General features: G+C 51.9%; 1 protein-coding gene across 4 annotated transcripts; it reads left to right on the forward strand.

The window, feature by feature from the left end:
- The first annotated feature begins 4,512 nt into the window (after positions 1 to 4,512).
- KYAT1 (kynurenine aminotransferase 1) lies at positions 4,513 to 11,062 on the forward strand. Of its 4 annotated transcripts, XM_035890164.1 has the most exons (14): positions 4,513 to 4,608; positions 4,744 to 4,802; positions 5,776 to 5,926; positions 6,244 to 6,393; positions 6,767 to 6,853; positions 6,977 to 7,105; positions 7,292 to 7,360; positions 7,448 to 7,568; positions 8,248 to 8,324; positions 8,580 to 8,669; positions 9,037 to 9,223; positions 9,440 to 9,516; positions 9,810 to 9,896; positions 10,324 to 11,062. In XM_035890164.1, the coding sequence occupies exons 2-14, from the start codon at positions 4,750 to 4,752 to the stop codon at positions 10,390 to 10,392; spliced, it is 1,347 nt and encodes a 448-aa protein (XP_035746057.1). In that variant the 5' UTR covers positions 4,513 to 4,608; positions 4,744 to 4,749; the 3' UTR covers positions 10,393 to 11,062. The 4 variants fall into 4 exon arrangements, with proteins under 4 accessions (XP_035746057.1, XP_035746051.1, XP_035746064.1 ...); XM_035890158.1 differs by having other exon boundaries at positions 4,513 to 4,802; XM_035890171.1 differs by lacking the exon at positions 7,292 to 7,360 and having other exon boundaries at positions 4,513 to 4,802.
- Positions 11,063 to 12,689: the final 1,627 nt, after the last annotated feature.

Consider the following 12,689-nt stretch of genomic DNA (forward strand, 5'->3'; position numbering starts at 1 on the left):
TGTCTTGCGCCTACGTGTTGTGCGCTTGCTGGCTGTTGCTCCCGCTGTGTTGTACCCCACGGTGTGACGGGTTCAGGGGCACCCTTGTTCCCAAAGCCTTTTGGGTGTACCTGCGAGCAGCCAGGCTGGCTAGCACCGCAGAGGTGCTTGGGGAACACTGGGGCAGAGGAGGCAGCTGGTGCCCGCGGGCTGGACAGCAGGAGGTGGTGAGTGACCGGTCCCTGCAGTGACCTTTCAGCTGTCACCTCCGAAATCCTTTAGCGTGCTCCGTCCTGTGCACCCCACCAGGGTGAGAGGTGCCCCGGCTCCCGTGCAGGGAGCACACGTACAGCACAGCCTGAAATGTCCAACCAGGAGAGAGGCTTCCTGAACCTTTCCCAAGCTTTTTGGCTCTCTGGCGGCTGACCCCGCTCCAAAACGTTGTCCAGGGCTGGGGAAGTGAGGCAGAGCCCTCTGCCCTAGCCCCAGTCGGCTGCTCCCACTGGGAGCTGCATCCTGACCCCAGCGCTGCCTCCAGCTCTTTGCTGAAGCCTTGCATACAGCTCTTATGTCAGCTCTGTGGTTTTCTGTAATCCAGTGAAGCCCTTTTTACTGCCACACTTTTGTTTTGTCACCTGCAGGGTTAGTCCCCTCATTCCAGTACTCGTTTGCTTTGCATCCCAAAGCAGTGTCCCCCCCACATCTCAGTGCCTGTCCGCGACATGCAGCTGTCCCACACACAGGGACAAGGTGGGTATTTTGCAGTCCCAAGCAATATTATGCTGTGGCTTCCCATTTTTCCATAAATTGTGCTGTTTTTTCCCACCTGGGCAAAGAGATGTAAAAACCCCACCGGTCTCAGCTGGCAGCCGCTTTGCACTTTTGCTAGAAATAACACAAAATGCAAACAGTGGGGACTCACATCCTGCATGTAAGGATGGAAAGTGCACCTAGCAGTACTGAGAACTTACCTGTGGGCTGGCCAGCTTCAAACCTGTTTTAATTTATTTTTTAGCAGCTGGGTAAATTAATCCATGGCTGATCAAAATAAAGGTGCATGCGTCCTCCAGACTCATCACTTTTATCTCAAGTACCTAACAAAACATTAACGTATTTTAGCTTAAATACCGCATGTTTAAGCAATGCTGTAGAACAGTTGTGGGGACCTAAGGTGAAGGGACAGGCTGCATCAGGCACAGAAATTAATTTGTTTGGGGCCTTGAAGGAAAGGTAAACACCAAAATCACTTTGGAGATGGAAGCTGACATCTTGTTAATCAGAATAAAACTTGTGACTAAGCAGCTTGGAGTTGCAGCAGCTGAGAGGCCAGAGAGTCTCAAAAATAGCAGCACTCTTGCTTTGATATTTTTTTTTTTTTTTTTTTTGTAACCTTAAGAAGATGAAGGAAGAGGAAGAGATGGGTTTGTGTGGAGTAGGTTTGCCCAGCGTACATTCCCTAAGGTCCCTTGTTTCACTTGCCAGCCCCAAAAGGCAGGGTGTGCTCACAGCCCTGCCAAGGCACAGCCCCACCGGTGAGGAAGGTGGAGGTGCTGCAGGGGAGGAAGGGCAGAGGCAAGAGATAGCTGGGATCAATGGAACTGGATGGGAAGCTGATGTTGAATACAAATTCCCAGAGGATACCTTCTCACTGGTGTCCGTATCACTCCCCCCAGTGCAGGGGAAAGTGGGAGGAGCCTGGAATTGGGGACAGAGGAGGCAGAATCCATGGTTGTTCTTGTGACGCTGGCTTTGTGTGTATCGTGAGCATTAAGTATGGTCCCAGCGCTGTTTGATGTTGCAGCAACAACACACAAAGCAGCTCATTCCCCCTTTTCCTTTCTGTGGTAGAATAACCACAGCTTTGGGTCTGGACCTGCCTCGTCCCTGGGTACACGGAGTGTTTGCTTTACCCCTGCAGCCGTGGAGCGATTGTCTCACCCCTCTGCTTTGTGTCCGGGGGAAATGCAGGTCCATGCGTGTAGGAGTGAGACAGCAGGAGCTGTGGCATGCTCAGGATAACGGGATCGTCTCTGCGTCACTTCTTGCTGGAGAGGAAGAGCAGCGTTGGATATAGCTCGTACTCCAGCGAGGTATTGAATGCCCAGCGTGACTGTTCCTGGCTGGCAGCCTGGTCCCTGCAGGCTGCAGTGGCAGGGAGCCCAGGGGTGCTCACTGCTAGGAGCTAGCCTCGGCAGCCATGGCAGATAGGGCACATAGGAAAAACCAGACTGGTGCACTCTCCTCTATAACTGCTTATTTCCAGGTAGCCTGTTTAAAGAGAACATCTCATAAGCAAGACAATATTCTTCATACAGAAGAAAGCTCATTGTTTGTGGGGTTGCCTCATCTGATGGTCTCTTCTGCTAAAGCCGTTCGGGTTGCAAAGTACTTGGGAAATATCAGCATCCCTCTTGGAGGTACAAAAATGAAGAGCAAGGAAATCACGTCCGGCAGGGAGTCAGTGGTGGAAGGTCGTGGCTGCTAAGTCTTCTACATTTGCACTCAACCATCCTGTCTGGCTGCCAGGCAGATTGCAACTGGAGAAACGCATCATTTGGTTTGGGGAACAGAACAGCCTGAAACAGGGGCTGCGTGGTCCCAAGCCTGTGTTGCTCACAGCAGCAGCAGCCGCCCATGACAGCATCACGCAGGCTGGGGATGGGATGGGGGGAGGTGTCAAAAGAAGAAAGTATTTGTCATTTCACTTCCTGAAAGGGCTGGAGCAGATAAGGCCTTTCCTCAGAACTGGGAATTTCTAGGCTTAAAGCACCTTCTTCCCACTGACCCCCATCACACTTGCTAATGCTGTTAAATTCTCTGAACTGTGGCCAGCAGCAGCCCCACTGCAAGAGGACAGTGCTGGAGCTGTTAATATTTCACGTCCGTCTATCTTTTACTTCCCAAGCCACGAATCCTTCTACTCCCACCAAAATCAGCTCAGGCATCAAATCTTGCTGACCGTAACATCCATGAGCTTGTGCAGAAAGAGCAAAGCAAGGGGCTGGGGGAGGCGTCTGCTTCTGCTCACCCTTAGCTACCTCCCTGGCAGCATGGGGGCGCGCAGAGTCCACCCCATGCCTTCCGAAAGACAGGGCTCCTCAGCAAGTTACTTGCAAAGATCCCTAGTGAGGGCTGAAGCTGTATAAAAATCCAAAGACCTCAACACAAAATATCGTTGGGGCACTTTTCAAGGTCTGGTGAACGGCAGAGGTAAGCAGGTAACTGGGGAGTTACCGCTGTAGCCGAGCCTGGGGAGGGGGCTGAACTGGTTTTCCCCCCACCATCCCGGCACAGCAGAGCACAGACCCTGTCCCCTCACATCCCAGCTCTGCACCTCACATCTCAGCTGCTTTTACGTGCCCTCCTCGTTCCTGTTCAAATGTATTTTACTTGCCATGGTGATGATCATTGTCTTGGCTCATTGCTTCAGAGAAATCCTCCTCATGTCCCCACACTGGCTTTTCTTAGTGCATTGAGCATCAGTTGTCTCCGGTCTCCAGTCCCTTTGCTGTCTGGTTACCTTTTCCCCATGCTGTTGAGTTATTAAATTCTGCCTCTGCCGCTTTTCATCATCCTCATGATGAATTTCCCATCAAGCACATCTGACTTTCTCCCACTGTGCTTATCCGACTGGAAGGAGGACTTTGCTCTCAATGTTTCCTACCATCCTTCCCACCTGCCCTAGCCACAATGCACATGGAAATTAGATATCAGTCAGGCAAGTGGTATCTTGGTGTCTCTGTCCATCAGACTGACCCGTGTGCTGTGCTCTCCTCTCATCTGTACCCAACTGCTGCCTGGTTTTGCCATGGACTTTAGGTGCAGAAACCAGCATTTTGTTTAGGATCTAGAGCAACTCCCTTCACCAAGGGCTCCAGCAGGACAAAGGAGCAAATAGTACTTCTGCTACTCCTTAGAGCAGTGTGGAGTAAAAAAGTTTTTTCTTCTAGGAAAAGGGGATGTTTTGTGGCCTGTAGAGAACAAGGAGGTGCTTCCAGTGGAGGACAGGAGAGGCTATGGAAGGCAAAAGCCTGAGGTCTGGGGTCATTGGCCTGGCTGTTACAGCTTGGCTGAGCCAATTTGACCCCATGATTTATTCCAACTGAAAATGACTTTTAAGGCATTGCCAGCTCCCCAGTGAGTGTACACACGCTTCTTCTGTTCATGTTTTCTCAATTCTTGTTGAAACTTGTAAATGAAACATTCTCCTCCGCCAGCTCTCATCTGTTTCATCTTTCATAAAAAGTGTGTGAAGCTTTTTCCAGAAACCACTGCAACAGCATTACTGCCCTAAGGTGCGGAAGACCGGACTCCTGATGCTGACCAATATGATCTCCAGAAGCCGTTTATTATACCTTTGGATACAGCTTTTATATTCTTCCAAGCCCTGTACACACGATCACATATACTTTTCTAATTCGTACATACTACTGTCTATCCAACGAGCATATAAGCCTCCAACTCACTCATTGGTTATTTCATTGTCATCATCTTATCCTGCTTGCAGTTACTGCTTCTCTACTCTAGCAACTAAGTTCTGTATACTGGCTAAGCATTTCCCCTTTAATAGCATTCTGACTTTGTCAGGATTTGATGTCCTCGTTCTGCTAGGAATGTATCCACACTAAGGTTGGTCAGCAACAACCCATGAAGCAATACTAAAGGGCACACCTCTATTGGGAAAACCATGTGGAGGCCACGTCCCCTTTGCATGTGGCCCCATTGCTATTAATAAAAACTTACTCTCTTTCTCTCTCTTTGCAGGCAAAAATGTCAAGGCCAGTGCAAGCTCGGAGGCTGGAGGGAATAGATAAGAATGTCTGGTGAGTTAAGAGAATACTTGGTTTACCCTGGTGGTAGATGTGGTTTTAGGTAGCCTAACACCAGATGGAAACCACTGCAGCCACACGGCGCAGAGCAGCGGTCTCCCTCGGCTGTTTGGCATTTGTTCAGGAAAAGTGCATCAGGGCAAGTTGTCCCGGGAGACTTTACCCTGGCTCAGTTCTGTACCTGCTGCTCACACTTTATGTTGTATCAGGTGTCCCACACCATCCTGTGGGAAGGCTGGTGGGAGCACCTTGTAAGGCATTGCACTCCATCCAACCCATCCGGCCAAATGATCCCAGCAGCACCCAAATCTGAGCCAAGTGGTTGCAGCACCCTGGCTGCAGCTTGGCGTCTGCCTCAAGCCCACCCTAGGGCACTGCAAGCAAAGAGGTAGGCAGAGGGATGCTGCAAGTGCCATTCCCAGCCTGCCAGGCACAGAATGGCATTGGGAAAACTGCATGCTTGAAGATGATATTTAAATGGACTTTCCTCAAAGCCCTGCTGTGCCTGGTTTTATGCTATAGACTGCCAATGAGCTCGCTCTTGGGCGAGACAAGCGCTGAGTTCAGGCTGCCTTTCCCTCTGCAAAGGCCTTCATGGCGCATAGTTGCGGAATTTTTCAGAACCGGTATGAGCTTGAAAACCTCCGAGGTATCTCCTGCTTGGTCTGGTCTGATCAGAAGCGGTGTGTGGCTTCAGCTGCAACCACACACCCAGAGAGCACGGCAGCTGTTTCCTTCAAGAACAAATTAAAACCACCCCCCAGTGCAATTGTGGCTCATTCTTGTTTTAATTGAAATGGGTCTGAAATGACCTTGGTCCTGTCCACCTGTGAGCAGCACGATGGCTCTGCAGGAGGGACACCAACCTTGCTCGCTTCCAAACGGATGCTGGCAAGCGGAGCCGGTGCCAGCATGCTGCCCGGACCCTCTGTAAATGCTTGTCTTTCTCTCTCTTTCTTTTCTCCAGGGTGGAGTTTGTAAAACTGGCTGCCACCTACTCCACAGTGAACCTGGGCCAGGGCTTCCCTGACTTCCCCCCACCAGACTTTCTGAAGGAGGCATTCGTGAGAGCTCTGACCGGGGAGAACCACATGCTGCACCAGTACACTCGTGCCTTTGTGTGTGGACAGACACCCCCCCCCCTCCTTGGCACTACAGCCCTTGCTCCCCATTAGCCTTGGCCACCTCAGGCTCATCAGGCAGCAACAAACAGGGCAAACCACATGAGGCAAAACATGCATCCAGCCTCAGCCCAGTCTGCCCACGGCCAGGGCTGTAGCACCCTGCTTTACCGGGGCATTTGAAGCAGCTGGGCTGGAAGATGCCCCACATGCTCAGTCACAGGGCACTTGGCTGCTCAGGCCCCTTCCAAGGGCTCATCCATGTTTTACGAGGCTTCTGCAACCCAAATCCCACCCCTCCTCTCACCCCACAGGGCCACCCACCTCTGGTGAAGATCCTAGCCCAGTATTTTGGGAAGCTGCTTGGACAAGACCTGGATCCTATGACCAATGTGATGGTGACTGTGGGGGCGTACCAGGCCCTTTTCTGCTGCTTCCAGGCTTTTGTTGATGAAGGCGATGAGGTAACCCAAGATTTGGGCTTGTTGCGCAGGCAGCCTTCCCCCAGGAGAGCCCTTCCTGGCTGTGGGTCTGCCAGGGGTAGGTTTACATAGTCCTTTTGCAAAGCAGAAAAGGTTTTATCCCCATTATCCAATATTTGAGCTTCCAAAGGAAAAAAAAATCTGCTGCAGGGTACTGTCTCATTTCTGCATAAGCCAAGATAACCCTTCTGCCCTGAGTGATGTTGTTCTTCCCTGACACTGCCCACTGGCAATGCAGGTTCTCCATTACAATAATTCCAGGATTATAATTTTCCTATCCCTCCCCTTGCTCTCTGCACCCATCAGGGAAGGTCTGAGCAGGGCCAGGAGGTGCTGACATGTCCCTTTCTTCCAGGTGATAATCATTGAGCCTTTTTTCGACTGCTATGAGCCAATGGTGAAAATGGCTGGTGGAATGCCCGTCTTTGTCCCACTGAGACCGGTGAGTGGGTCGGAGCAAAGCTGTCAAGGAGGGAAGAGTCGTAGCAAAGGGAGCAAAGAGGTGAGTGGTAAGCAAGGTGCAGAGGTAGTAAAGCAAGCCGATATTCCCCTCTGTTCTCTCTAGAAAGCTCCAAAAGATGGAAAATTGATGTCTAGTGCAGACTGGCAGCTGGACCCAGCTGAACTGGCTTCCAAATTCAGTGAACGGACAAAAGCCATCGTCCTGAATTCACCCAACAACCCTCTGGGCAAGGTAACACCTCTGGCCTTGTTGTGGCTGGGCCTGGAAGTGGCCAAGGTGCTACAGCTCACCCAGCCACTTTTGCAGTGTAGCAGTGACTTGACCTTCCTTGCACACAAGGGAAATGGGTGTTGTGGCAGCATTGCATGCTGCACTCACTCTTTTGGTGATTTTAAGCCTGGTCTTTTGTGCCAGCAGTGGCTTTTCCCTGTTAGACCATTGCAGCCAGCTCCTGCCCAGCCTGGCTTGGGAGATGGTGCAGGCAGGGTGTGCAGCCTTTGCAGAGAGGCAGGGACAGGCAGGGGCTCAGAAATGCTCCTGCTGCATCCCTGCTCCGCTCCTTGCCTGCTTCAGGTGTTCAGCCGAGGGGAGCTGGAGCTCATTGCAGATCTGTGTGTGAAGCACGACGTCCTGTGCATCAGCGATGAAGTGTACGAGTGGCTGGTCTACGATGGGAAGGAGCACATCCGCATTGGTACGGAGAATGGCTTGGCTGAGCTTGGGTGTCTTCTCTGGGTACAGCATCTTCAGGGAAGCAACTCGTGATTTAACTGGGCTCCCCTGGAAATTACACGGGCTGCTTGCATGCACAGCTCTACCAGGGATGTATCCCCATTAGAGGTATTTTGCTGCACTTCAGTCTCAGCCTCAAAACCAGGTGTTAGATTGGAGCCCTGACTTCCAGAGCCAGTCAGAGGAAACAGAGAGTTGGCTTCACAGTGTGAGATCCAGAGTAGAGAGCCCTTTGGCTCCAGAAAAACTGTATTTTTTTCCCCACACATTGAAAACCCACAGTTTTCTGGTGTCTCTAATTTTGGGACATCCATTTCAACATGATTTCAGAGGCCCGTTCTTCCCGTTGCAGTAACATGCGATCACCTTGTTGCAGGGTGATGGTGCTTGGCACCTCTGGGAACCCCTGGGGCTGGGTACATGCATATGAAAACACTTAATTACAATGAGATGCTCTTGAGAAACCTGGCTGCCTGCTTGGGATGTGCATTGAGGCTTGATCCAGGTGAAAGATGTGCTGTGAACACAAGAGGCCACCATGGGTTATGGTGGGCAAAGAGCTCCCACCATGTTATTAATGCAGCACAGAAGTGAGCACACTGAGTTCTGCCATCATTGTTTCTCTTTTGTTTTGTTGCCAGCCAGCTTGCAAGGGATGTGGGACCGCACAGTAATCATCGGGAGTGCTGGGAAAACCTTCAGTGCCACTGGATGGAAGGTGAATTCCCCTGTGTGGCACCTTGTTGTCACTCCATCCCCATCCCTTTGCTCCAGGGCACGGGTCCCACTGCCATAGCACGGCACAGGGGACACCGCTGCCACACACTCAGCTTTGAGTCAGGTCTGAAAGTACCAAAGCTGCTTTATGATAGCCCTGTCTGGAAAACACAACAAAGCCAGCACAGGCAAACAAAGGGGAGCCCAAGCAGGTACCCGGAGACTTACCACCTTCATCCTCCTCTCCTGGCTGCAGGTGGGCTGGACCATGGGACCCAACCGGCTGCTGCAGCACCTCCGTACTGTGCACCAAAACTCAGTGTACCACTGCGCCACAGTTGCCCAGGTAAGGCAGCTCCCTGCGATTCCCAAATCCCCAAAGCAGGGGTGGCAGAAGGCCCTTCTGCCCATGGCTGACCTGAAAGGCACAGACAGGGTGATGTGTGGTGCCCTGGAGAGGCTTCTTCCTCTTTTCCTGCAGTTGCCCCATGCCTGAGAGGAAGGGGAGAGTCCAGCCTGCCTGGGGTATATTCCTTATTTTGCATTGACAAATCCAAGGGGCCATTTGGAGGGGCTGGAGGCAGTGAGCTTGGCTTGGTGCATTGAGAAATCCCCCCCTGCTCCCTAGTCACCTGTGAATTGCATCACAGCAAAGACTGCGGTTCTCCAGCAAGCCTTGACCATCTTCCCACCGGCTTCCTCTCTCCTCGCAGGAGGCCGTGGCTCAGGGTTTCCAGAGGGAACTCGAGCTTTATGGGAAACCAGAAAGCTACTTCATCCAACTGCCCAAGGAGCTGCAGCAGAAGAGAGACTGGCTGGTCCAGAGCCTGGACGCTGTGGGGATGAAACCCATCGTTCCCGAGGGCACCTATTTCTTGGTTGCAGACATCTCCGAGTTCAGTGAGTCATGCAGCTGTGGTTTTGCTTGGGCAGGGCTGGGGGGTCCAGCTCGGAGTGGTACACTAGCAGGGACAGGAACATGCATAGACCACCACCAAAGCAGGGATGGACAATAGCGTGTTTCTGATCCGAGCTCCCAGAAGCCGTTGGTTTGGGGCTTGGCTGAGGGCACACGGCAGCAGCTCCCACCTCCACACTGCTGTGCTTCTCCTCCAGAATCTGATGTCCCTGATGTCGCTGACTCAGATGAGCCCTATGACTCCAGATTTGCAAAGTGGATGGTCAAGAACAAGGTAAATGCATCTGGCCCTTTCTGCTGCATTTACCCCGGGTGGGTTTGTGTCCTCCCTGCTGGCTGTGTTCACAGGAGACAGCAGCACACCACCACTGCTGAGTCCGGCAGCTCACCCGGGGGGTGTCTGTCAGCAGCTGGCCTCAACTCTGGCAGCCTGAGCTCAAGCAGAATGAGTAGGCAGGGCACGAAGGGCATCTGCAAGTCCATCCGTGAGACTTGCGAGCAATAAGCAGATGGCTTCACACCAGCCCAGAAAGGGTAACCTCAGCTCCACGTGTTTCGCCTTCCTAGGGACTTGCTGCCATCCCACTCTCTGCTTTCTACTGTGGGGCCCACAAGAACAACTATAACCATTTCATCCGGTTCTGCTTCGCAAAGGTGAGATCTGTCAAAGGCAGCACAAAGGAAGGTGAGGTTGGGAGTAATAATCAGGGCTGGTTTAATGAGATAAATGCCAAGAAGAAATACAGAGCACCTTTGGCATTAGAGCCTGAGCAGGGCACCACAGCTGGTCCAACCCCCTCCTGCAGACGTGAGCCAAGCCGGGGGCAGGAGGTGTGTCAATGCCTTCCTAAGCTTTCCATCCATGCCATCAGCATCCCACATTTCTTGGTCAAGGCAGGGAGTATTCTGGGTGTATGTTTAGCTGCCCAGTGGCTATGCTTGCCCCAGAGATGGCCATGCCTACGTCATACTGAACATGGGGTATTTGCAATGTTCCAGAATGAGAATGGGATTTTTATAGGAACAATGGGAAAAGGGATTTAGCTGGAAGCCACTGGCCTAACCTGCAGTATTTTTTTAGGAGGAAGCCACACTGAAGGCAGCAAACGACATACTGCAAAAATGGAAATTGGAGAAAACTAGTCCCTGAGCACGCTGGAGAGAAAACGCGGCTCTCTTTGGTCCTCACCTGCCACGACCGGTCTTCCTCCTCTTCCTTTGCTTGGCTACAAACTTTGATCTTTCCTGATTTTTATGCTTTCAACCACATTTTCCGTCAGACATGTGCAAGAGGTTTGCCATGCCCAGGGTCTGGGGACACTTTCTGTCACTGTGAAATGATTGCACTGCTCCTTGCAAGAGCGAGTCTTCATGTGTGCTGCCAGTATTCAACATTTCTTCCTCTTACTTTTAAAGACTTTGATGATCAGTTCTGGGATGCATCCAGCAAGAGACAAGATAAGGATGGCTCCTGGGGTCTTTTCCACCACCAAATTCTGAAAAGGCATTTCAGGACCTACCTTTAAGGCTATGCTGGGGTGTTATCGTGGGTTGTCTTGCACCACATCTCCACTTGTACTCCAGGGTGCAGACAGCATTTCCACCAGTGCTCATGTTCCCACGGGGCTGTGCAGTATCAGCACCCATCAGTAGGTTGATTCCTATGATCCTGAAAATTACAAATCCAGTGAAATGCTGTTTCCCATATGTGGGACACTGAATAGCCAGCTAACTGTCTCAAAGCTTGCTCCTTTGTTTGGCAATGTGTGAAGATCAGCATTGCCACAGGCAAGGTGGCTTGCAGGCTGGCTGAGGCAGTGGACACCCAGGCGGGGCTGCCTGCCCACCAAGGCTTGCAGTTTGCTGCCACTTAAAGCGTGCAAGCAGAACCCTGCCCCTGCCCCTGCCCAGCAACAAGAAAGTGTGTGAACGAAGCCTGCCAAAAGTAAAGCACGTGAAATATGTGCGCACATGCTGGACTGTGCTCTATAAGAAAGGCTTCAGTCTCAGACTGCGGGGGGACCTCGTGGAAGACCATCAAAGACGCCGGAGGAAGATCACCGACCTCGTGAGAGACCACTGAAGATTCCGTGTGAGATCACTGAAGAGGCACGAACCCCTGGGACACTGCGGATCTATGGTGGTGACTGTCTGCTCTCTTCTATCTGGACCTCTCGCATTATTTCTTATCTTTTCTTCCTTCCTTTCCTATCGCTGCTTTCTCTCTTCCCCCGAACAGTTAATAAACCGGTGGACTTATGACATCTGACCTTGTTTGCATCTTAATCTTGCTCGAAGGGATCGAACCTGAAACGAAACCTGAGAGGTTGGTCTAGCCGCCCCTAGCCTCCCAGACTCGTCTGAGGTTGGCTAGAAAGCAAGGGGGCCTTCCTCTCATCCAAACAGAATTGGATCGTAACACCATAATTAAAAATTTCCCATTATTTTTTCTGTGCATGTCTGGGGAAGGTGACCACAAAATCAGTAATTGGCTCCTCCAGGAAACAGGCTTTCATAAATAGCCTGGCTGTTGCCAAGCCTTCCCTGTGCACCCCCAGCCACCCCTGGTACTTTGTCAGGGCTTGGCAGCATTGCCCGGGCTGCAAAGCAAAACCTTCAGGCCTTTGACAGGCACAAGCAGTGGCCAGGGAGGAAGGACGCAGCGGCCCTGGGCTGCTCCTGGTGGCCCCCACAGCCTCCCACCCGCCTGGTGGGCGGTAGGATAACATGAGCAGCATTTTGAAAGGTAATTCTTGCATCATTCTTGATTTCAGCCTGGATAGGAATGTAAAGAAATGTAAACCAGCATCATCAATCACGCAGGACTTACGTGCAACAGACTGTGCAATAAGTATTTGTGGCGGTTAAATTATTAAAGTGGAATTACTGCAATTATTGAAGAGTAAATGCCTCTGTAATTGATTATAGGGCTGACGCAGCTCTCCTGGAGAGTGGCCATCACCTGTGCAACATCTGCGTGCCGTCCCCAGGCCGGCGGGCAGCAGCTCTGCAGGTTTTCTGTGTCGGGCTGCGGCTGGCGGTACCGATGCCCAGGGAACCAGAGCTGCACTGACCGGTGGGGAGCAAGGCAAACACCCGCCTCCTGCCTTCGCCCACGGGAGATGCGTCCCCTCTCACCTGCCTGCACGGCCTGGGCGGGCGAGGGTGCTGCTGGAAGCCCTTTTGTACCCGCATACATTCTGGGAGAGCTGCACTCACCGAAACAGGTAAACAACCGTGAGATTAGATTATTAACAGAAAGATTAATTGCACCATCCCCACATGTGTGGGCTCTTGCTCTAAGCCATGACGCACCCCGCAAGGGGCAGGGTGCACCCCCCCCATCCTCCAACACTCACGCAGTGCTTGTGTAGAGACACCCAGATGTGGGCGGCCAGATTTGACAGACAGACAGAGAGACAGAGAGAGACACAGACAGAGACACAG

This window comes from Egretta garzetta, unplaced genomic scaffold (assembly GCF_000687185.1).
Source record: "Egretta garzetta isolate BGI_Z169 unplaced genomic scaffold, ASM68718v1 scaffold190, whole genome shotgun sequence".
In the NCBI taxonomy this organism is placed as follows: domain Eukaryota; kingdom Metazoa; phylum Chordata; class Aves; order Pelecaniformes; family Ardeidae; genus Egretta; species Egretta garzetta.